Source organism: Zingiber officinale, chromosome 6B (assembly GCF_018446385.1).
Source record: "Zingiber officinale cultivar Zhangliang chromosome 6B, Zo_v1.1, whole genome shotgun sequence".
NCBI lineage: Eukaryota > Viridiplantae > Streptophyta > Magnoliopsida > Zingiberales > Zingiberaceae > Zingiber > Zingiber officinale.
This window is the reverse complement of record NC_055996.1, coordinates 11773853-11796849: the sequence shown is the minus strand read 5'-3', so window position 1 is coordinate 11796849 and position 22997 is coordinate 11773853. Positions and strand designations below refer to the sequence as shown.

Sequence of the window (22997 nt, the reverse complement as noted above, 5' to 3'; positions counted from 1 at the left end):
ATAACGGTTATCAGAGAATCAAGGGAATATACTCTGTGCAATATTTACGATGGAAGCTTCTACCCTACAAAGTACAGAAATGGTGGGTCTATTTTAGGAAAAGTTTCAGAATGTTAGAATGATGGATCATTTTTTGGAAATACATTGATATTCGTGCTTAGAGGAAAAGTAACACTATATAAGGGGTTTTCTCTTAAAAACGTAGGTACGCAACATTACGCACTCAGAGCCCACTATTCGGTTCTACTGTTAACTGCATTTCATTTCCCCTTGACCATTTGTTTGACTTAAGTGTCGGAGTGCTTGCGCTAGGGATCTGTCCCTAGCCCGGTTGTTGACGTTTTCTTCTCTCTGTAGGATCGTTGAGCTAGAGGATATGAATAGCGCTTGTAGCTAATTCATTTCGAAAAACACAATCAAAGATATAATGCAGCAAAAAGAAAGACAGAAGGAAAAAAACAAACATAGCTAACACAGTTTGGTTTTTACTTGGTTCAAAGTCTATGACGACTCATACTCAAAGGCCTGCGATCGTTGACCTCTTTCGTTGGACAATTCACTATCAGTTCGACAAATCTTTACAAAGACGAATACAATAGATTTATAATTTAAGTGCAGAAATTAAAAGTATACCAACAACTTATGGGGATCTGGAAGGTTGTGCTTTCAGTTGTTGGAGTTGCGTCACTCTATCGCCGGAATTGTATTGCTCGGTCATCGGAGCAGCGTCACTCAGTCTTTGGAGTCGCAGGAACGTCTTTGGAGCAACGCACAAGAAAGCAATCGCAAATCAGAGTTATATACTTGTCTCTTGGTGGAATACTGCTTATATAGGCTATTCCGAGCACGTGGATCCCTTTAGGGAGCCTAGACCGTGACGTCAGCCCGTCCAATCATCGTGCTCCAACCTGGTGATGAGATCAGCTTTGGCATTTCGGACGCCCAGACCAGATCCGAGCGCTCAAACCAGCTCCGGGTGATCCGGGCTCTCGAACTGACTTTTTCAACAACTTATTTTCCTGTAAAATAAAGTTAGTTCAGGCAGTATAAAATATATGTAAAACATGAATTTGAGAGTCTCTAACTGTCCGATTTTGACTTTTAGTTTCGCTGAAACTCTAGGTTAAACCGACGCCTACTGTTCCCTCCTCGAGGGAACGCGCCCTCATATACTTCTCTTAGGAGAGTGTACTTTTTTCCAGACAGATCCTTCAGACCGTCTGGACTTTTGCTCAGCGTCCGAGACTTCAGGTCTTCATGCTGAACGTCGGCTCCACTTCCCGTCCAGACTTTCACCTAGTCCGCAACCACCTAGGTTTTCACCTAGAGTCCCCGACTCTAGGATTTCGCCCAAAGTGCTCTACCCGCCAAAACTTCGTCTTACCTAACCGCAATTAGAACTTTACACCACCTAGGGTTATCTCCCCCTAGGATTTTCTACCTACCTAGAATCCATTATGACTTTTACCTAAGAACACTTAGGACTTTCCTGCAAGCTCATTTAACCTTGTTAGACAACAAGTAACCTTAACTTTAGACCCTTTGTCATAATCAAAACTTATACTCGATCGTCTGGTACTCCCTGCACCAACACTCTCTACGTTTTTTTTTGACACGCAGGATCATTGGAGCCATCATCTTTCTCCAGCTTAAAGTATTCTCACAATCAACATCCAAGCTATTTACCTAACATGTATTTTCTTCGATTTCATACCAAATCAATAGAGGAAGATGTAAAGCTCCATGTAAGATGGTGAATCTAATTGAGGGGCCTTTGATAATATATTCTACAGAGAACAATGTTATAAACATTATTTAATTGGTTGGATTAACAATGCAACAATAATCATTGATCTGGTTCGAGATCAAGGGATGAAAGAGAACAATGTTGTAAACATTATTTAATTGGTTGGATTAACAATGCAACAATAATCATTGATCTGGTTCGAGATCAAGGGATGAAATGATTTAACAAAATAACCATGGTCGAATATTTTTGATTGACTAGATATAATCAGGCCTGCTTTCTTCAGGTCTAGCTTTCTTTAGATCGGGTCGGGCTTCAACTTTTGTCAGGTCAGGCTTCCTTGAGGTCAGTATCCTTTGGGTCAGACTTTAGGTTAGCTTTTAGGAGGTCGACTTTTAGGAGGTTGACCTTTGTTGGGATGACTTCTCAAAAGATCAATCTTTATTAGGAAGACTTCTCAATAGGTCGGCCTTTGTTGGGATGACTTCTCAAAAGATTAACCTTTATTGGGAAGGCTTCTCAGGAAGTCAGTCTTCTATTGTGAAGACCCATTAGAAGGTCAACCTCTATTTGGAAAACTTCTCAGGAGATCAATCATTATTGGGAAGACTTCCGATCAGGAGGTTGACATTTGCTAGGAAAACTCTTCAAGAGTTCAGTATTTGTTGAAAAGACTTGGAGGTATGTTGGACATCAAATAATATGTAGTCGGAGATATATATATGGTATTTAGCTTAATTTAAAATTACACCGAATTCAAATTCAACTTATAATTGAGATAACCTGAGCTGATAATCTCAGGCTGTCAGCAGGGGCTAGTTTTGAGCAAATCATCCGAGCAGCAAGTCAGGTCAGCAGCTCGGGTCGGCAGACCAGCTCGGCGGGTCGGCAGCTCGGGTCGGTAGACCAGCTCGGCGGGTCAGCAACTCGGCTCGGCAGACCAGCTCGGCGGGTCGGCAGCTCGGCTCGGCGGGTCAGCAGCTCAACCGAACAGCAGGTCAGGTCGGCAGCTCAGTAGTTCAGCCGAACAGCGGGTCAGGATGATTGATCGAGGCCTGCGAGTTCGCAGTTTCCTTGAAACAGATTCGCCCCCACCTCCGGCTGTGCTTCGAGGCCTATTCGGGAGATTTGTTTCCCAGGATACAACGATCTGACCGTGGACTCCACCAAGCACTGGTGGTTACGGCGAACTGAGTGGCACCCGATCACTATCACGGGCGCTCTGCCGAGCAGGAGTTGCACGACAGAGGGGAACGAGGAGGAGGACCTTTGCTTTTGTTGCTCTCTCTTCTCTTCTGCCTGTGATCACAGCCTCCTTATATAGGAGCTCAGATCAACGGCAGTGTTAATGACCTTTGATCATGTCCGAATGCTGAATCAACGGATGCTGGGCACGGGGCGCTCCTCGGATGCTGACGTGGATCTTCAACTGGTCGCCAGAAACTCCGGCGAACCTGCACAAAAGTCGGGCTGGGAAGGGGTTCCCGGCGGCGACCCTCCGACGCTCAAGTCAGGCAAGCAGATGAAAAAGGTGGCTCCAAAGGTGTAAAAACGCGTACCTCCGGCGAAGTATGAGGCTCTTTATATAGGGCGGTGAAAGAGCTCTTGCACGCCCTCCGAGGCGCATACGTGTCCGCAACCCATACCCCGGTATGTGGCTGTCAGAAAGCTTACCTGACCCATACTGCTACAGTCAAAGCACGTCCTTGATGGGACAACGGAACCCCACGTCGCGTGATTTGGAGTATGACCATATCACGAAGCATGCCAGCTGTCAGAAGATGTCCCTTGTCTTTTTCCCCGAACTCCTGCCGTGCGTCCGACCGGCCCACGTCCGCCTTCCGTCCGACCGGACATGTATGATGGTACACTTGGGAAATTATCGGTAATGTGTTTTGTGACGACTGTTAGCAGTATGCTTCATGTCTTCGGCCGAGCGTGCTGTCCGCTCGGCCCTACGATCTTGCCCCATGAGCGCCGGAACCCCGACTTCCATAGGGGTGCCTTTTGCCCTCGGCTAAACACCGGGAGGTCGCCCGGTGGGTCAGCCCCCTTTCTCCGGTCGGCCTAGCTGGTCCGACCTTCTTCGATGGACCGCCCGGCTCTTTGACTTCCACATGGCGTTGACCCCTTACAACGAGGGTCCCCTGTTCTTATCGCCGGATCAACCTTAATGGTCATTATTAGCCGAACAGCGAAACAGCCACCGTTTCACTCATTATTATTCGACCGGTTTTATTCTGCATTAATCTCGAATTAATGTATCCGTTTTACAGCAACAAAAGTTCAACGTGGCAACATGTTGGTTGTTCTGCTTGGGCAAATTTTTGCCCCGACCGGTCCGACATTCGTGTGCGCAGGTCGCGCTCGCGCACGAGTCAACTTGGTTCAATGCAATCCGGGCCCTGGATTTGCACCCCCCCTGCGCACCCACACGTGAGAGAGAGCCTCTCCCCATGCACTTGTTCACATCCTCAAAGTATGTGAATCAATATAAACCAACAAAAACCACTTGAAACTTCCAATGTGGGACTAAAGTCCCCATTCACAATGAAGCTTCTTCTCTTCCTCCTCTTCTCCATTCACACTTAATCAAAAATCCCCCACATGAATGGAGATAGGGAATGTGATAGCATTCAACAGTTGAGTCAAGTATAGGATAAGTAGGTTTTACCCTTTGAACCTTCCCTTGTGAAGATCTGGTTGCTTACTGGCTGATAGTAGACATGATGTCCTTGAACTATACTGTCGTCTGTGTAAGCAGTGACAAATCTCACCCAAGACTCTCCCTGATACAACTCAGTTCTCATGAGTGTGTTCATTCTTGGCCATGAACACGCCTGGTTCTGTGAGAAGCTCTAAGAATTGTGCCTCCAATTCTCTTCGAAGCGGCCCCACTTCTTTCTCACATAGGTGATCCTTCAAGAGTTACCATCTACTCTTTTTTATCATTAAAAGCTCATTAGCTTATCCTGCTCTAGTCACTGTTTCAATGGGCTACCCCCCACAGTGTGTCTAGTCAGTGCAGATTAGTTGTCCCTTTGAACCTAGTTTTTGGGATCTCCAGTCATCATAGGTTGGGTGTCCTCTGCACTGATCGCTGACAACAGCATCAAGATCATTCCCTGTGATGAGCTTGCAACTAACTCTCGATTGAACCCTTTGGTTAGCGGATCCGCTAGGTTATCCTTTGACTTCACATAGTCAACAGTGATAACTCCAGTTGAGAGTAGTTGTCTAATGGTATTATGTCTACGACGTATATGTCTAGACTTACCATTATACAGATGGCTCTGTGCCCGACCGATTGCTGATTGACTATCGCAATGTATGCAAATCGCCGGCACCGGTTTCGCCCATCGTGGAATATCTTCTATGAATTGCCGTAGCCATTCAGCCTCTTCACCGCACTTGTCAAGAGCTACAAACTCAGATTCCATCATGGATCTGGTTATTACGGTTTGCTTAGAAGATTTCTAGGAAATGGCTGCACCTGCTAGAGTGAAGACATACCCACTCGTAGACTTAGAGTCTTTTATATCGGATATCCAACTTGCATCGCTGTATCCTTCGATTACAGCAGGATATCTCGTATAGTGCAGTCTATATTCACGAGTATACCTCAAGTACCTCAGTACTCTTGTTATCCCTTTCCAGTGCTCAACACCGGGATTACTCGTGTATCTACTCAGTTTGCTTACTGTGTAGGCCAAGTCTGGTCGAGTACAACTCATCAAGTACATCAGACTTCCAATCACTCGAGAGTACTCTATCTGCGAAATACTTTCACCTCGATTTTTCGATAGATGTTGACTCGTATCTATCGACGTTCGTGCCAAAGCAGTATCACCCTTGGTTAATTTTTCAAGAATTTTGTCCACGTAATGGGACTGACTAAGAACAAGTCCTTCTGTCGTTCTAAGAATTTTGATTCCCAGAATCACATCAGCTACTCTATCTGCGAGATACTTTCACCTCGATTTTTCGATAGATGTTGACTCGTATCTATCGGCGTTCGTGCCAAAGCAGTATCACCCTTGGTGAATTTTTCAAGAATTTTGTCCACGTAATGGGACTGACTCAGAACAAGTCCTTCTGTCGTTCTAAGAATTTTGATTCCCAGAATCACATCAGCTAGACCCATGTCTTTCATGTCAAATCTTGAGTTCAACATATCTTTTGTGGATTTGATTATCTTATCATTACTCCCAATGATAAGTATGTCATCTATATAGAGGCACAAGATGACATAGTCACTCTCTGTGGCTCTCATGTAGACACATTTATCACATTCATCGATCTTGAATCCACATTCCTTCATAGCATTATCGAATTTCTCATGTCACTGCTTTGGCGCTTGTTTCAAGCCATATAATGACTTCACCAATCTACATACCTTGTTTTTCTGTCCTGGCACAGAAAACCCCTCAGGTTGGTCCATGTAGATTTCCTCTTCTAAATCCCCGTTTAGAAAAGCTGTCTTTACATCCATTTGATGTATTTTGAGATTTCATAGAGCGGCTATAGCCGACAATACTCTAATGGAAGTTATTCTCGATACCGGAGAGTATGTATCGAAGTAATCAAGGCCTTCTCGTTGTCGGTATCCTTTGATTACCAATCTGGCCTTGTATTTATCGATCGTGCCATCTGACTTTATTTTCTTCTTGAAAATCCACTTGCAACCTAGTGGTTTACTTCCCGGAGGAAAATCCACAAGTTCCCAAGTGTAATTTTGCAAGATAGATTCTATCTCAGATGCACTTGCCTCTTTCCAGTGAGGTCCATCAGAAGAGCCTACAGCTTCTGAGTAACTACGGGGCTCACTCTCCAATATGAAAGTGATAAAATCCGATCCATAAGATTTTTCTACCCGAGCTCTTTTGCTCCGTCTAGGCTCAACCTCCACTGGTTCCTCATTGTCATCATTTTCTTCTTCGCCTTGTGTTTCATTCGCCCGTTTTGAGGAGCTAGCATCCTCACGGGTCTTATATGGAAACACATGCTCGAAGAAAGAGGCATTTCTCGATTCGATTATCGAGTTCTTATGTATCTCCGGTATGTGTGACTCATACACACAAAATCGATAAGCACTGTTGTTATGTGCATATCCAATAAATATGCAATCAACAGTCTTTGGTCCTATCTTAATTCTTTTTGGATCATGCACCAACACTTTGGCAAGACACCCCCACATTCATAAATATTTGTAGGACGGTTGTCTTCCATTCCACAACTCATAAGGGCTCTTATCTATTTTCTTCCGGAGCACCTTATTTAAAAGGTAATTAGCTGTTAACACAGCTTCCCCCCACATGGACTCTGGCAATCCAGAGCTTAATAGAAGAGCGTTCATCATCTCCTTAAGAGTTCGATTCTTTCGCTCAGCAACCCCGTTTTGCTGAGGAGTATAAGGAGCTGTTGTTTCATGTTTGATCTCATGTTCAGCACACAACTCAGCGAACGGTGACACATATTCACCGCCTCGATCACTTCGAACCACCTTAATCTTTCTATTAAGCTGGTTTTCAACCTCGTTCTTATAGAGAGCAAATTTCTCTATAGCTTCATCCTTACTTTTAAGAAGATACACATAACAGTATTTTGTGTTATCATCTACAAAAGTGATGAAGTATTTATTTACACCACGCGTTGGCGTACCTTTTAGATCGCACACGTCAGTGTGGATTAGGTCAAGTGGTTCGTTACTTCTTTCAATATGTTGAAAGAATGACCTTGTCATTTTCGCTTCAACACAAATCTCACACTTGTGTTTTGGGTCAAGGTGGAATGTAGGTATGCTTTGCATGTTTATTAATCTACGCAATACATCGTAGTTAACATGCCCTAGTCTACCATGCCACAAACACGAAGACTCAAGCATATAAGTGGAAGAGCTTTCAGTTTTATTTATCTTGGGCCTAATGGCCATTACATTGAGCTTAAACAGCCCATCAAATACATAGCCTCTTCCTACAAACATCCCATTTTTGGACAATACAACTCTGTCCGACTCAAAAACAATGCGAAAGCCATGCTTGCTCAGAAGTGATCCGGACACTAGATTCTTCCGAATCTCCGGAACATACAGCACATTGTTCAGAGTGAGATCCTTGCCCGAGGTCATCTTCAGCACCACCTTTCCTTGGCCCGTGATGTCCGAGGTTGCTGAGTTCCCCATGAACAGTTTGTCTCCAATGACTTCTTCGAAGTTGTGGAGCAGCTCCTTGTTGCAGCAGACATGTCGAGTGGCTCCAGTATCGATCCACCATTGCTGCGGGTTTGAACCGATTAGGTTCAGCTCAGAGACCACAGTGCAGAGGTCGTCCATTTCTGGTCCCTCGTTCAGGTTGGCCTCCTGCTTCTTCTTCGGCTTTCTGCACTCCGAAGATTTGTGACCCACTTTGTCACAGTTGAAGCACTTCCCAGAGAATTTCTTCTTGCTGATGCCTCCTTTGGGTCCCATCTTGGAAGACTTGGGGTTCTTCCGTTTCGAGCTTTGTCCGTGCTCGACCACGTTGGCTTTGACAGTAGCCGGAGAGAACAACTTTCTCTCTGAACTCTTGTTGTCTTCTTCGATGCGAAGTCGAACGATGAGTTCTTCCACATTCATCTCCTTCCGCTTGTGCTTCAGGTAGTTCTTGAAGTCCTTCCAGCTGGGAGACAGCTTCTCGATGATAGCAGTCACTTGGAAGGTTTCACTCAGAACCATCCCTTCTGAGTCGATCTCATGCAAGATCACATGAAGCTCCTGGACTTGACTGATCACCGTCTTGGAGTCAACCATCTTGTAGTCCAGGAATCTACCCACGATGAACTTCTTTGCCCCTGCGTCCTCCGTCTTGTATTTCTTGTCTAGGGACTCCCACAGTTCCTTAGCCGTACTCTTCATGCTATACACAGCGTACAGCGAGTCGGCAAGGCAGTTGAGGATGTAGTTTCAGCAAAGGAACTCGGAATGAGTCCATGCCTCCACTGTACTGATGGTTTGCGCATCAGCATCCTCAGTGCGCTTGGGAGGGTCCTCGGTCAAGAACCGAGCCAGATTGAGTGTGGTCAGGTAGAAGAGCATCTTCTGCTGCCACCTCTTGAAGTTCAGTCCACTGAACTTCTCTGGCCTTTCCCCATGACTGATTGGCACAGTTCCAATCGGGGCGGAGGGGGCTTGAATGTGTTGAGTCTGTTGCACCTCAACAGTTAGTTCCGTGGGCATCTCAACAGAATCGAGTCTGTTTCAAGATTGTTGGACACCAACCAATCTGTAGCCGGAGATATATAGGGTATTTAGCTGAATTTAAAATTACACCGAATTCAAATTCAACTTACAATTGAGATGACCTGAGCTGCTAATCTCAGGCTGCCAGCAGGGGCTGGTTTTGAGCAAATCGTCCGAGCAGCAAGTCAGGTCGGCAGCTCGGGTCGGCAGACCAGCTCGGCGGGTCGGCAGCTCAGCTCGGCGGGTCGGCATCTCGGCTCAGCAGACCAGCTCGGCGGGTCGGCAGCTCGGCTCGGCGGGTCAGCAGCTCAGCCGAACAGCAGGTCAGGTCGACAGCTCAGTAGCTCAGCCGAACAGCGGGTCAGGATGATTGATCGAGGCCTGCGAGTTTGCAGTTTCCTTGAAACAGATTCGCCCCCACCTCCGGCTGTGCTTCGAGGCCTACTCGGGAGGTCTGTTTCCCAGGATACAATGATCTGACCGTGGACTCCACCAAGCACTGGTGGTCACGGCGAACTGAGTGGCACCCGATCACTATCACGGGCGCTCTGCCGAGCAGGAGTTGCACGACAGAGGGGAACGAGGAGGAGGACCTTTGCTTTTGTTGCTCTCTCTTCTCTTCTGCCTGTGATCACAGCCTCCTTATATAAGAGCTCAGATCAACGGCAGTGTTAATGACCTTAATGGTCATTATTAGCCGAACAGCGAAACGGGCACCGTTTCACTCATTATTATTCGGCCGGTTTTATTCTGCATTAATCTCGAATTAATGTATCTGTTTTACAGTAACAAAAGTTTAACGTGGCAAAATGTTGGTTGTTCTGCTTGGGCAAATTTTTGCCTCGACCGGTCCGACATTCATGTGCACAGGTCGCGCTCGAGTCAACTTGGTTCAATGCAATCCGGGCCCTGGATTTACACCCCCCTGCGCACCCACGCGTGAGAGAGAGCCTCTCCCCATGCACTTGTTCACATCCTCAAAGTATGTAAATCAATATAAATCAACAAAAACCACTTGAAACTTCCAATGTGGGACTAAAGTCCTCATTCACAATGAAACTTCTTCTCTTCATCCTCTTCTCCATTCATACTTAGTCAACAAGGTCGACCTTTGTTGTTGGGAAGACTCTTCAAGAGATTAGCCTTCCAACTGCGAGCATCATAGGAATCTTCGGACGAAGGTTTGAAAAGACATAGGGAAGATGTTAGGAGGCCGTCGAGTCAAGGCTCTACATGGCCTTTCTGACATTCAAGTCAGATCTTAAAGAAAAGACGTTTGTCCGAGACTGTGAGTTGCTTGAAAGACATCACTATCTGAGACATTGTAATTAGACAAAATCGACTATCCAAGATTTGTTTGAGAAAAGGAATTGTTTGAAAAATTTTATATGTTCAAAAAGGAGGAAGTCCAAAGCTCTCATTTGTGATATCAGACAATGATTATCATCGTTGTATTATTTAAAATGAGTTTTTGACATCATTTCTCATATCTAAATCGAGTTGAAAAATATCGTTGCACTCAAATCAGTATATTGCAATGAGTTTGAGAGCATGAATACATTTAGGATCACTATCCGAGCATATATAATTTAATTTTGAATCATTTCGAGATTTCTAGATTCATCTCGTCACTATTGAACAAAATAGACTCATGAACTTTAGTCATTTCAAAAATCAAAAATTTTATATGCTCAAAAAAAAAAACTCTAAAAATCTCATTTATAATGTCGGTCAATTATTATCATTTAAATAAACTTCCGATATTGTTTCTCATACTTTATTGATTGGTAAATTTGTTTTCATATCGATTGTTACAATAACACAATCAATTGGAAAATTGTTCATCATTGCCAAATCAATTGCTTCGGTGCCTAAATCAATTCAAAAATCTATTGAGTAAATGCATAAGGGTAAAATGAGCATTTTATAATTTGATAATTTTCAAACTTACGTAGGTGATTTTCCCAAAACTTTGTATCTTACTTCATTTAATTGTTTTCTCACATTAAAATGGCATTTGGAAACATATAAATCACTTCAAAATATTTAAAGGAAACAACTCTTCAATCAGAAAATATCTAGGCTAAACAAATCAAACTTCAGTTATTTAAATGAATATTTGCTCGACAATTTGTAAGAAACTTCATGAGGTGCTCCAACGTCCTCTGTTACAATTCATTCTTCTCAAAATCAAATTTCATGCTGAATTTCTGATCCAAATGACAATTTATGCTGGTAAAATCTTTGAAGGCCGCTCCGACGATAAAATACACCTCGCTCGAGAAATTTTCACCGGCCGAGGAAAGAATGGGGGAAATGATAGAGAAATTGACCGTGCCAAAGGTCGAAAGCAGTTATCTATAGATGTCTGGTTCATCGGCTTTGTTGATAAGAATCTTCGAACACTTGGACGGCAGGACCATATATTTGACGGCATCGATCTGTGAAAGAAGTGACTAGCCTGGAAACTACCTCTTTGAAAAACATTGATGCCACCTGCCATGACACAAGAATCCAACTCAATTCGAGAAGAAATACACCAATCAAACACTCGAGGTTGCAGATACAATTGTTCGGTAGTAATGCAGAAAAAAAAAAATTCTATTTGTGCCAAATCATTCACCATTTCAATTTGTGTGTAATATGTTCATGAGACTATAACTAATCATATTCTTGAGGGAAGATGAAACACATTAGAAAGCATAAAGGTAAATAACCTAAAACAAGTTTTAATACTTTGATGGCGACAGTTCGAAGAAGATTTTATAACGCTGAAATGTGATCAATCATAATACACTTTAGGGGTTTGCGTATTAGCAATTAGGAAGCAAAACAAATGAAAAGCTTACTGTAGAGATGAAATGCTTCCTAATAGATTAAGATGGTTATCCATGTTCAAGGTACTATAAAGAGTTTCTAAAATTAGATGGAAGGTGCAATCGGTGGAAGGCAACCAAAGGAAAGTTCTACATAATACAATTAAAAGTTACCTAAAACATATGGAGATTATAGTGATATAACATATAAACTTACATAAAGTTCAATGGAGAAAAGAAAATAAGGGGAGAAAAACCCTGAGAAAGTTTACCTGGCGATAAAGTGGTGAGTTGAATTTGAAGTCCACCAAGAAATAAATGTCACAAGTTCCAGGGACCGGACCAGGATTGAACTCCCAAATGTTAATCAAATGGTCAAAAAGTGCACTTTCTGAAGCAGTGGTCTGCGAGCAACAAATGCTCTACATCAGTCCATATGACTTTTTACAAGTTCTAAATAAGATACTAATGAACTAACATATGGGAATTCTGGAACGATTTTGCAGAAAAGTAGTACAAAAAATCTAACTTCGATCACACAAGATATCAAGTTCGTGAATGATAGTGGTTCCATCTCCTCTGAATACATGTGAATACTCACAATCACAATCTATCTACTCTGAATTGCTTTAATGATGCAGAAAAACTGTGTGGGATGCTAGGGCTGCGGAGTTGGAGTGAAAGGGTCAATTATTTCCAAAATTGTAAATTGCTTAGGTGAGTTACTATGCAAAAAATAACACAAAAAATATGTAATTTCCATTATTATTTAGTTTTTATTATATGGATAATAAGTGAGAGCATAATCGCTCCTTAGAGATACATCCATGATGTGCTCAATAAGTGAGAAATGCCTCCATCTTGCAACAGTTGTGTCTCTAGGAATGGCGATGATGACAGGAATGTGCTACAGTTGTGCTTCGAAGCATGGTGGTGGTGACAGGAATGAACTAGTATGCTGTAGAGGGCATGCTCGTTCATGGAATTGAACAAATTCAGATACACACAATTGTGCTCCCCTCACATCCACTCTCCACCCACTTCTTTTCGTGTCATATTTCTTTTTTCTATTTTGCTTCCAGAAATCCACTGTTTCGGTTGATGAAGTGTTGTATGATATATCAAGTGAAAACAGATGATAGAATTAATTAACTAGGTATAGTCAAATTCTGACTACAGATGAAAATCACATGACTAGCAATTTGGTGTATGTCATAAGATGAACAAAAACATTATGTACCTTTATACGCTTTGGTTTCTCCAATTCTACATGAGATACATAACTTTCAACTAGGAACTTGAAGCCAATCTCTAGCTCAGCATCAAATGATCCATCACTATTTCTCTTAATAACCCTAGACCGTTGGCACCATGGCACAAATCCCTCATACAGATCAACCGCTGCAACCACAGCAAATAACTGTTCTGGCGAATACCTGCAATTATGATCAACCTTTAGACTGCCAGAAATACCATGACATGAACGATGAAGTAAATCAGTCAATGAACATACAAATGAACAAGCTAATAGGAATCTTGATGGTTACTGGAAGCACAAATATGCATGTTTCCAACCGAAACCAAACAAAGCTCAAGAATTTACAGAGTGGAAAATAAAAGCATAACATCAGTTGCTCTAAAAAGTAAAATCAAGGGAAATAGTAACCCAATCACACGCCGTTCCTCGTAGATCTTCGACAGAACCGATCCCTCTTCGCCATCCCCGCAACCCAAAAACCACCTCCCCTGATCGTAACGATGCAAGTTTCCAACGGAGGGATCAAGCTCTTTGCCGGAACGAAAGAATTTCCCGATGCACGGTTTCCCACAAGGAGCGATATTAGCCAAACTTCGAGTCTGAGCAAATCTCTCCGACCTCCTCCTGGCCACAGGATGCTTTCCCAGCCTTCTCATTCCTGCACCCAGATCCAGAGATCGATTTCTGGTTGACAAAATCAAGGCAAGCGCCCTGGAGGATGAAAGAAACGGCGGCATTCTATAGAACAGTGGCGACGACAGCAATCCCCCCTCCAACAAAACCGCAACTTTTCTAGAAGAAGATCCGAAACAAACTGCAATTTGATGGAACCCTAGTAGAATCGATGGCGCGGAAGATGACTTGAGCAGGAAATGGTGACGGAAACGGGGGAGAGGTATTCTAGGGTTCTCGGCGAAGCTTCGGCATTCCCTCGACGAGTTGGAATTGGGAAGGAAACAGCGAGCGACCAAAGCAGGACACACGTTGCGTTCAATTGGACCGGTTCAGCTGATTTCACCGGTCCGTTCTCTATGGGCCGGGCCTGGTTCACTTAATGCACCTTTTTGCAAACAACAACACCATATCAAATAGTTTGAAAAAAAAAAATACTTACAAAAAAAACTGATGAATTAGTATGTCGTAGTTGGGATCAAATACTAGGTATCTGAGTAATCGCTCTAGATAAAACAGAAGAAAAGAGAATAAAACAGCCTTTTAATAGTGTGGCAAAGGCCTTTGAATAGTGTGGCAAAGGCGATTTATCTAGGGGTGTAATCGAGTCGAGTCGAGTCGAACTCTTGAATGTTTGAGTTTGACTAGTTTATAATTGAGTCGAGCTCGAGTTTTATTTAATGAATATATTCATGCTCACGAGTTTATTCAAGTTTTTATCGAGCCTAAACGAGTTTAATAAATATAAATTATAAATTTAAATATTTATTAAAAATTAAATTATATATTTTTTAAAAAATTATAATATTCTGGTTAAAATTTATAATTTTATTCTGATAAATAATTTAATATATTTATCTATATTTTTCATAAGTAGAGTGTAAAATCTATAAATTCAATTTCAAATTTATTATTATTTCTATTTAAAAGTTGATTTATGAGCTTAACGAACATGTTCACGAGCTAACGAGCCGAATATTGTGAAGCTTGAACTTGATTTGTTTATCTTAACGAGCCTCATTAAACGAGCTCAAACGAGATTTTATTGAATCGAGCTTCGAATAGCTCACGAGCGGCTTGGCTCATTTACACCTCTAGATTTGCCAAGACCACATGTAGAATACTGAATGTTTCAACCATCGCATCGCCAAGGGTCGGAATAAAACAGCTTTTAATAGAAAAAAATTTGATAAATTTAGTTGGTGTTATTGACTATCCCTAGAGGTGATCGGTCCAGTCCTATGAAAATTTTCTATTGATCATCAGAATAAATTAGGAAGTACGCACAGTAGACAACTGCTCAACATCTTTTGCTGAAAGGTCAAATCGTAATAAAAAAATAATAATTCCAGTTACCCTTATTGACTATCCTTATGATGACCGTTCCGGCCCTACAGAAGTTTTCCATCGGCCACGAGAATAACCCGTCACGCCCATTTGGAGAAAAAATTCTTACAAATACGTCATAACTGGGGATTGAACTGCGGGTGCCTAGGTGACAACCTAAATGTCTTACGGTGGCACCATAGCCCCAGGAACAAAAAAAAATGATAATCCTAGTTAATCTCATTAATTATCCATAAGGTGACCGTTCCGAAGTTTCCTACCAATCACCAGGATAAATTAAAAAGTGTACACGACGATCAACCCAGAAGCCCCGTATCATTTGGTTATGCCCCTTATTTGGAGGGAAAATTCCTACAAATACGTCATAGCTAGGGATCGAACTGTGGGTGTTTAGGTGACAACCTGAATGTCCTACTACGACACCATAGCCTTGGGGACTAAAATGATAAACCCATATAGCCTAATTGACGATCCCTGGGGTGACCGGGTTGGTCCCACAGAAGTTTTCCACCGGACACCAGAGTAAATTGGGAAGCGCACACGACAGTCAACCTAGAAGCTCAGTATCCTTTGGTTGCGTCCCCTATTTGGAGGATACATTCCTATAAATACGTCATAGTTGGGGATCGAACTGCAAGTACCTGGATGACAACCTGGATATCCTATCACAACACCATAGCCCCGGGGACTAAAATGATACACCTAATTAGCCTTATTGATTATCCCTGGTGACTAGCCCAATCCTAGAGAAGCTTCCCATTGATTATCAGGATAAATCTAAAACAACACATAATAGTCAATCCAAAAATCTGATATATTTTAATTGCGCTCCTTCACCAAAAAAAAAAAAAAAAAAAAAAAAAAAAAAAAAAAAAAAAAAAAAAATTCTATAAATATATCATAAATATATAAATGCCAACCTACATATCCCTACCGCGGCATCGTAATCTCGACATCTAATAGAGAATTAGGAGGGCGTTGACGTTGATTAAGGCAAAAAACGTCAAATCGTAAACCTTGCCATCAAGGGCACGTGTCCTCGCCACGTCAGATTCCAAGGCAACCGTGTGTATGACGTTGCAGAGTCTCAGGTTATTTTCACAAATAATTGAAGAATCCGCTCCAATATCAGTATGGGAACTGACCTTATGAACGGTTGATGTTTTATATGGGAGGTTGATTTTCCTAATGAACAGCTGAAATCTCGAAGTAGAATCTTATATTTAAAAGCATACATGCAGCGCATCCTCCGTGTTTTGGTTCTCTTTAGTCTTGAAAAAGGTCTTCCTTTAGACGACGCAGCAGAGCGAGAGAGAACTCTGCTTCTTCATTTGCGCGGAAGGCGGCGGCGGCGACGATGACGACGACGACGATGACGGTGTAGGAAGGAGGGTAAATGGAGATCCTTCGTCTTCTTTCTTCTCTATTTTCGGGAAGATTAACAAAAGGTTTCTCCTTTACCGTCCATTTTTAGGATTTCGGTTATATACGTATTCTTTTTTGAGGAATGGGAGTTTGATTTGGTCCTGCGCCTTATCGGCGAGCGAAGTTTGTGTTTTACCTTTATCTCGTGCTATCTTGGTGATGGAATACGACGAGGGGAGTTGGAAGCAGGTGGGAGGAGAAGCGTCGGGGTTCCGGTTCATTTCGAGGCGCAAACAGGTGAATTCGCCGCGGGTCAAGGCCAAGAGTCCGCGCCATCGGCTCGCCCGGGCGTTGTCAGTTCCGGAGGTCATTGCGAATGGTATTGTCCTCTTGTCTTACACTTCATACATTTGCTTTTGTTTTTATTTTTTGCTTTTGTTTTTGTGGCGTTCCGTGTGTTTCTTATGGTTTCCGACGTCTTGACTCTTGATTTTGATGTCACTATGAACTGTAATAGGTGCTTTTATATTTCCTTTCCCATCTTCGAAATATATTGTTTGTTTTACTGCATGTTCGGTGCAAAAGTTACAGAGTTGATTTTTGCATTGATTCTTTGTTTTGATTGAGGAATGCGAATTCAAATTCCTCAAAAAAACGTGGGATTTCACTATCTCACTGAAAGGAGTAAACGAGCTCATTTTTATGACAGACTAGTGTGGCTGCCACAGACTTTTGTACAGAGTATATTTAAGCATTCATTTGTATTTTCTCATGTTCAGTTGGGAGGGTGCATATTACAGTATGATCATTATTTATATGATTTGTTTATATTGCTAGATAGTAGATATTTGTGTCTGTTGTTTTGCGATCCCTTCATAAATTACTAGCTCCGTGTTCATTAAGGAAGACATTTTTCTTCTCATATTTGGAGAAGATGAACCTTTTTACCATCTTGAAATAGTAAAACTAAACAAGGTTTTGAGCTCATGTTAACAGTAGTTGGTTTTGATTGCACTATTGCATGACATGAAATGTTTATGCTCATATTAGCATTCTGGGTGTACCAATTTGATGCTTATAATCCAGGACTTGTCTTTGCATTTTTTTTCTTGAGGAAATTCATGACTATTTTATCCTTTTTTGAATCTCTTATGTTTCTGAACTCTTCTTTTACTTCAGATACTTCAATAGTTTTTAGCAATATTAATTTCTCTTAAAGTTACTTTCTTTTTCGTGGTGATTCTTGGCCATTGTTCCTTGATTGTTTTGATTCCTATAATTTTAATTAGGTGTTGGTGCAACCATCGGTGCTGGAGTCTATGTTCTTGTTGGAACAGTTGCCAGAGAAGAAGCAGGACCTGCTCTAAGTATATCTTTTTTAATAGCTGGGATAGCATCTGCTCTCTCTGCTTTCTGCTATGCGGAGCTTGCAAGTCGTTGCCCATCTGCAGGGAGTGCCTACCACTATTCTTATGTCTGTGTTGGAGAAGGGTAATTTTTGCACAAAAAACCAGCTTGCCTTAGCATATCAGTTTAGTCACTCTATGATTAATTGTGTCAAAAGTAATCTAAAGGGAATTCGACAACATCTTACATTCAGAAACTCAGAGTAAATATGCTCGTTAAGAAAATAACATAGCATCAATGTAACTATTTGATTGATTCATCCACTCAAGTTAGTCTCTTACCATCCTATGTTGTTTGCTTGATTACCAGTGTTGCTTGGTTGGTTGGCTGGGCTCTAATCTTGGAATACTCAATTGGTAGTTCAGCTGTTGCACGCGGCATATCCCCAAATTTGGTAATTACATTCTGGTCTTCAACATCTATTGTCCAGTTCTTGCCTTCAATCAGCACTTGTGTTTTCACTTTTAAGCATAGGTACATCTATCAACACTGTGTAACATTGCACCTGAGTTTTTTTTTTAAATTTTTTTTATGCTCTCATCTTGAAAGGCTTTTGGCTCAAATACATGTTCCATAGAACTAAAATGTTTTCAAATGTGTGTGATAATAGTTATTGTGAAGCTAATGTTATTATTTTATTCTTTTACCATCAATATCACATACACTTGCGAGTTGTATGTAACAACAGGAAGTAATGCAGTAAAATTGATTCTCATTTTCTCCCCTTTCCTCTTTTCCTATCATAATAGTTATTCCTTTATTGAGTCTGTTCGTGATGCAGATACTATATCAACTATCTAATATTCTTACATATAAATTTAAAATGATTCCAGGCTTTATATTTTGGAGGTCCAGATAGCCTGCCTTATTTTTTAGCACGCGTAACAATTCCAGGAATCAATGTTGTTGTTGATCCATGTGCTGCAGTCCTTGTTTTGATTGTCACAGCATTACTATGTTCAGGAATAAAGGAGGTACAATGCACTGTTAGTCCCTTCTTGGCTATAGTTGATACTGATAGCTAGTATGTTCAGAATATTTACTTCATGTGTTTCTTATACAGAGCTCAATTGTCCAAGCGGTCATCACAGGTGCAAATATCTGTGTGTTGTTATTTGTTATCTCTGTTGGCAGCTTTATTGGGTTTCAGACAGGATGGGTTGGATATAAGATCACTGACGGGTAATGTAGACCTATAGATGTCATCTAGATTTTGATTTATTCTTGTACTTAATTTAATTTTTGAACTTTCAGTTTCTTTCCTTACGGGTTAAATGGAGTGCTTGCTGGTTCAGGAACTGTTTTCTTTTCCTACATAGGTTTTGATGCTGTTGCTAGCACTGCTGAAGAGGTAATTTTCGTACTCCCAAGGTGTTACTTCTCTTATCACATTCGAGTCCACATCTTTATGCGTCTCTAACCCATCAAGCACTAATCCGGCTGACTTATCTACATTAAGTCATGAGTTTCATGAGCTCCATGTGCACTCTGTGATTTGCTCATTCATGAAACACAAGGTTGGCAGAAATATGACAAGCAACCAAATTATCACAATAAAACACATTGGTTTTGAATGATCTATTCCAAGTCAAGCCAACAACCTTTTTATCGATCACAGATTATTGTCGCTGCCATTGACCTCTTCTACCTTTGCTACCTTTGCTGAGGATCTTAAGATGATCATCAAGAGATAAGAATCCTACAAGCAAAATAAGGAGGCTTGACAAAGAACATAACTTTTAGTCACAATAGATGACAAGGTTAAGAGAAGTTAGATTTTTGAAGCAAGATTCTTTGTATTGGATTCTTCATTAAAAAACTTTCATTGCAACATCCAAATGTTTTTGTCTTAGAGCTTGCATGGATTGAGGTAGGACATGAATCGAGTAACATAGTTCTGGCTAGTGTTGTTGCTTCATTGAGAAGTCAACTAGCTTTGAGCTCAACATTCCATATTCTGAGAGGATATCCAAAATATACTTTTGTTGATATAAGCAAATGATTGATTCCTCTGTATCTACCTTAATTGTGAGGAAGTATTTCAGTGGCCTAATATCTTTAATTTTAAATTATTTAAAATCGCTTAAAGGTGGATCGAAATTGTTGTATTTCCTACAAGAATGAGGTCATCAAAATATATTAAAATAACTAAATTTATTTCACCAAGTGAACAACGAATAGTCCAACTTTGTTTGCTCGAAACCATCTCAAAGCAATTTCGAGAAGTCTATTTCAATTCTTCAATATTTAAATTTGAGAGCAAAGCAATAGAAGAAGATGGGGACAGAAGGAAATGTTGTCCAAAAATTAACTCTAAAATTCAAATTTGACCTAAAATGTTCACTAGGGCATCCAAGGTACTTTTCCATTCTTCTCCATCAATAATTACATAAATCAAGAAACTAATTGGAAACTTTACCCACTGATGTAAGGAATTTAATATGAAAGAAAAGTTTGTGTACCAATTGAAATGAGGGCTATAGTCTATGATTTTAGTAATTAATCCTTCCTATTGCGATAATTAAAAGTTTGCTTTTGATATAATCATACATGAACTAGTTATCATATATTTCCTTATTTATTCATGTCCGTTGTTGTTTGTGCTAAGTATGCCAATTTTTTTTTCAGGTTAAGAATCCACAAAGAGATCTGCCACTGGGAATTGGTATTTCTCTATCTATATGCTGCTTGCTTTATATGTTGGTTTCCGTAGTTGTCGTTGGCTTGGTGCCATACTTTGCAATGGACCCTGACACCCCAATATCATCTGCATTTGCAAATTATGGCATTGGTTGGGCAGCGTAAGTAGCTGGGCACCTGTAATCAAAGTTGCTATATGCACGGTTGTTCTTTAGAAAGTCACCATATCTCTGAGTTCTTATCTTCTCTATGATGCTTACAGGCATGTTATCACATCAGGAGCCCTTCTTGCACTTTGCTCAGCTGTGATGGGCTCCATTCTCCCACAGGTACAGTGTGAGCCAACAATTCTGCAAATTTTATCTTATTTTAGCTTTTCCCCTGATTCACATGTGAGTAGAAAAAACACTATGGGCGACGCATTACAACTTGCATTATCCTATCAGTTCAAACCTAGAGAAAAGGAATGTTTTGTTCAATTTCCAGTAACAATCCTTATCTTAGTTGATTTTTTTTTTCAAAAGAAAAAGACAAAAACACAATCTGTAGCTTAGAGTTTGCATTAGGAGTTAACTTGCCATTCTTGTGTTTGTTTCATCTCTATCTTCTTTGGTTGAAAAGCTCAATTTCTGATGAGAAAGGAACTTAATGCAGCTACTAAATAATGTTCTCCCTTGCTTTCTTTGTGCAGCCTAGAATTCTCATGGCAATGGCAAGAGATGGATTGTTACCATCGTTCTTCTCAAGTGTTCACAAGCGTACCCAAGTTCCAGTTAATAGCACACTTGTGACTGGGATATTTGCAGCTTCACTAGCATTCTTCATGGATGTTTCACAACTAGCTGGCATGGTATGAACTTCAATAGAGAAATCTTTTCTGAAGGACAAACAAAAAGAAACTTCAATAGGATAGGTTGTTCGGCTACAAAGCCAAATATTTGACTACACTTGACTAGTAGTTTTTTTTTGCAGGTCAGTGTTGGCACACTCTTTTCTTTCACCATTGTCGCGATCTCAATCTTGGTTGTGAGATATTTACCTCCAGATGAGATACCTCTTCCAGCATCTCTCATGGAATCTATTGATTCAGTTTCACTTCGCTATAGCATTCAACAGAAGAGTGAAAAGAAGCAACGTTCTGTTGAAAATTCAGGAAGTAACAAGATCCAACACGATGGCCTCTCGCAAGACACTACTAACGCATCAATTGCGCAACCTCTCATTCTGAAGAAAACAAATCAAGGTATTGATAGATTCTATGTGATTGCTGAACAACTAGTTAATTTGAATAAGCTGCTGGTGTGGTTGCATTTCGTCATCAATTTGATTCATCTTGTTACTTGTTAACTTTTCAGAAAATCTCAGTGAACAAACTCGCCGAAAGAGGGCATCTTGGAGCATAACTGCTGTTTGCGTTGGAGTTCTTATCCTCACAAAATCAGCCACTTACACATTACTGCCTTTGTAAGTCTTGCTGTGATGCTGTCACATATTAAAACTCATCAAATTCGTTGCGTATTTTCAGTTTTTTACTAGAATACTACTAGTTCTGATTGTTCTTGTGTTCTCTAACAGCTTCCTACACGTCTTGGGATGCTCTTTAGGGGCCTTCATTCTTTTGGGAGGTCTAGCTGTTCTATACTGGATCAATCAAGACGACGGCCGTCATAGTTTCGGTCACAGTGGAGGTACCAATAAGATACAACAATGCTGCATGGATTTATGATAACTTGAAGGCTTACTAACATTGAAACTTTTTATATTTCCAGGCTTCACTTGCCCCTTTGTTCCAGCTCTCCCTGTTGGCTCCATCCTCATTAATGTTTATCTGCTCGTAAATCTCGGGTAAGTTCTTCTTCTACTGAAAGTTGTGGATCATAGAAGTGATTTTTCGACGAAAGTTTATTCGTTGCAAAACGAAAGATCATTTCTGAACCAACACTGAACCCTGTAGTTTGGTTTTGGCATTCAGTCCAGGCACTTGGTTCCGAGTTTCAATTTGGATTGTGGCTGGGGTTTTGGTGTACTTGTTATATGGACGAACTCACAGCGGTTTGACGAATGTAGTGTATGTGCCGGCGGCACATGTAGATGAAATCTATGAAGCTTCTTCGCACTTGGTAGTTTAGAGTTCATCAGTGTAAATTGAGTCAATTTTTGTATTGTGTTTTTATTTTCTTTTTTCCATATTTTCAGCACGATACAGTCGGGTCGCCCATCAATGCATTTATAATTGAATTAATTTACATAGAGACAATTTCCTTATAAATTGTCATGATATATTAGATTATGGGAAAATTTACATGATCTCCATTGACAAATAAAATTTTACATGCAGTCTCCATTGATAAAAACTTTTGTTTCCACTCCTTAGCCAAACATATTTATCTAATCGTCCATGAAATTTTTAGATATAAAAAATCTAAAAATAAATATAATTCATCTTAAATTCAGTACATTAAATTAGAATATAGTATATTTTTTATCAAATTTAGTATGATTCTTTTTCCATCTCAATTGGATGAAAAA

The 22997-nt window shown here is 40.8% G+C and overlaps 2 protein-coding genes across 4 annotated transcripts; one reads left to right on the top strand and one right to left on the bottom strand.

Moving 5' to 3' along the window:
- Positions 1 to 11038: 11038 nt before the first annotated feature.
- On the bottom strand, positions 11039 to 14010 carry LOC121991991 (coenzyme Q-binding protein COQ10 homolog, mitochondrial-like). The gene is made up of 4 exons (XM_042546085.1): positions 13446 to 14010; positions 13020 to 13215; positions 12052 to 12183; positions 11039 to 11459 (listed from the first exon to the last, which is right to left on the bottom strand). The coding sequence occupies exons 1-4, from the start codon at positions 13772 to 13774 to the stop codon at positions 11337 to 11339; spliced, it is 780 nt and encodes a 259-aa protein (XP_042402019.1). The 5' UTR covers positions 13775 to 14010; the 3' UTR covers positions 11039 to 11336.
- Positions 14011 to 16351: 2341 nt separating this feature from the next.
- LOC121989937 (cationic amino acid transporter 3, mitochondrial-like) lies at positions 16352 to 22714 on the top strand. Of its 3 annotated transcripts, none has more exons than XM_042544238.1 (15): positions 16352 to 16448; positions 16531 to 16800; positions 17711 to 17912; positions 18138 to 18222; positions 18662 to 18802; positions 18892 to 19010; positions 19083 to 19179; positions 20457 to 20629; positions 20731 to 20797; positions 21160 to 21318; positions 21441 to 21711; positions 21824 to 21932; positions 22044 to 22156; positions 22238 to 22313; positions 22441 to 22714. In XM_042544238.1, exons 2-15 carry the CDS (start codon positions 16641 to 16643, stop codon positions 22595 to 22597), a joined length of 1929 nt encoding a protein of 642 aa, XP_042400172.1. In that variant the 5' UTR covers positions 16352 to 16448; positions 16531 to 16640; the 3' UTR covers positions 22598 to 22714. The 3 variants fall into 3 exon arrangements, with proteins under 3 accessions (XP_042400172.1, XP_042400170.1, XP_042400171.1); XM_042544236.1 differs by having other exon boundaries at positions 16356 to 16504; positions 16606 to 16800; XM_042544237.1 differs by having other exon boundaries at positions 16373 to 16800.
- Positions 22715 to 22997: the final 283 nt, after the last annotated feature.

Coding starts and splice junctions, on each gene's coding strand:
- LOC121989937 (XM_042544236.1), top strand. CDS start 16,453: ATGGAGATCCTTCGTCTTCTTTCTTCTCTATTTTCGGGAAGATTAACA. Junction 16,801..17,710: donor TCCGGAGGTCATTGCGAATG/GTATTGTCCTCT, acceptor AATTTTAATTAG/GTGTTGGTGCAACCATCGGT. Junction 19,011..19,082: donor GGATATAAGATCACTGACGG/GTAATGTAGACC, acceptor TTGAACTTTCAG/TTTCTTTCCTTACGGGTTAA.
- LOC121991991 (XM_042546085.1), bottom strand. CDS start 13,774: ATGCCGCCGTTTCTTTCATCCTCCAGGGCGCTTGCCTTGATTTTGTCA. Junction 13,216..13,445: donor GAGGAACGGCGTGTGATTGG/GTTACTATTTCC, acceptor TCATAATTGCAG/GTATTCGCCAGAACAGTTAT. Junction 12,184..13,019: donor AGAAACCAAAGCGTATAAAG/GTACATAATGTT, acceptor TGTTGCTCGCAG/ACCACTGCTTCAGAAAGTGC.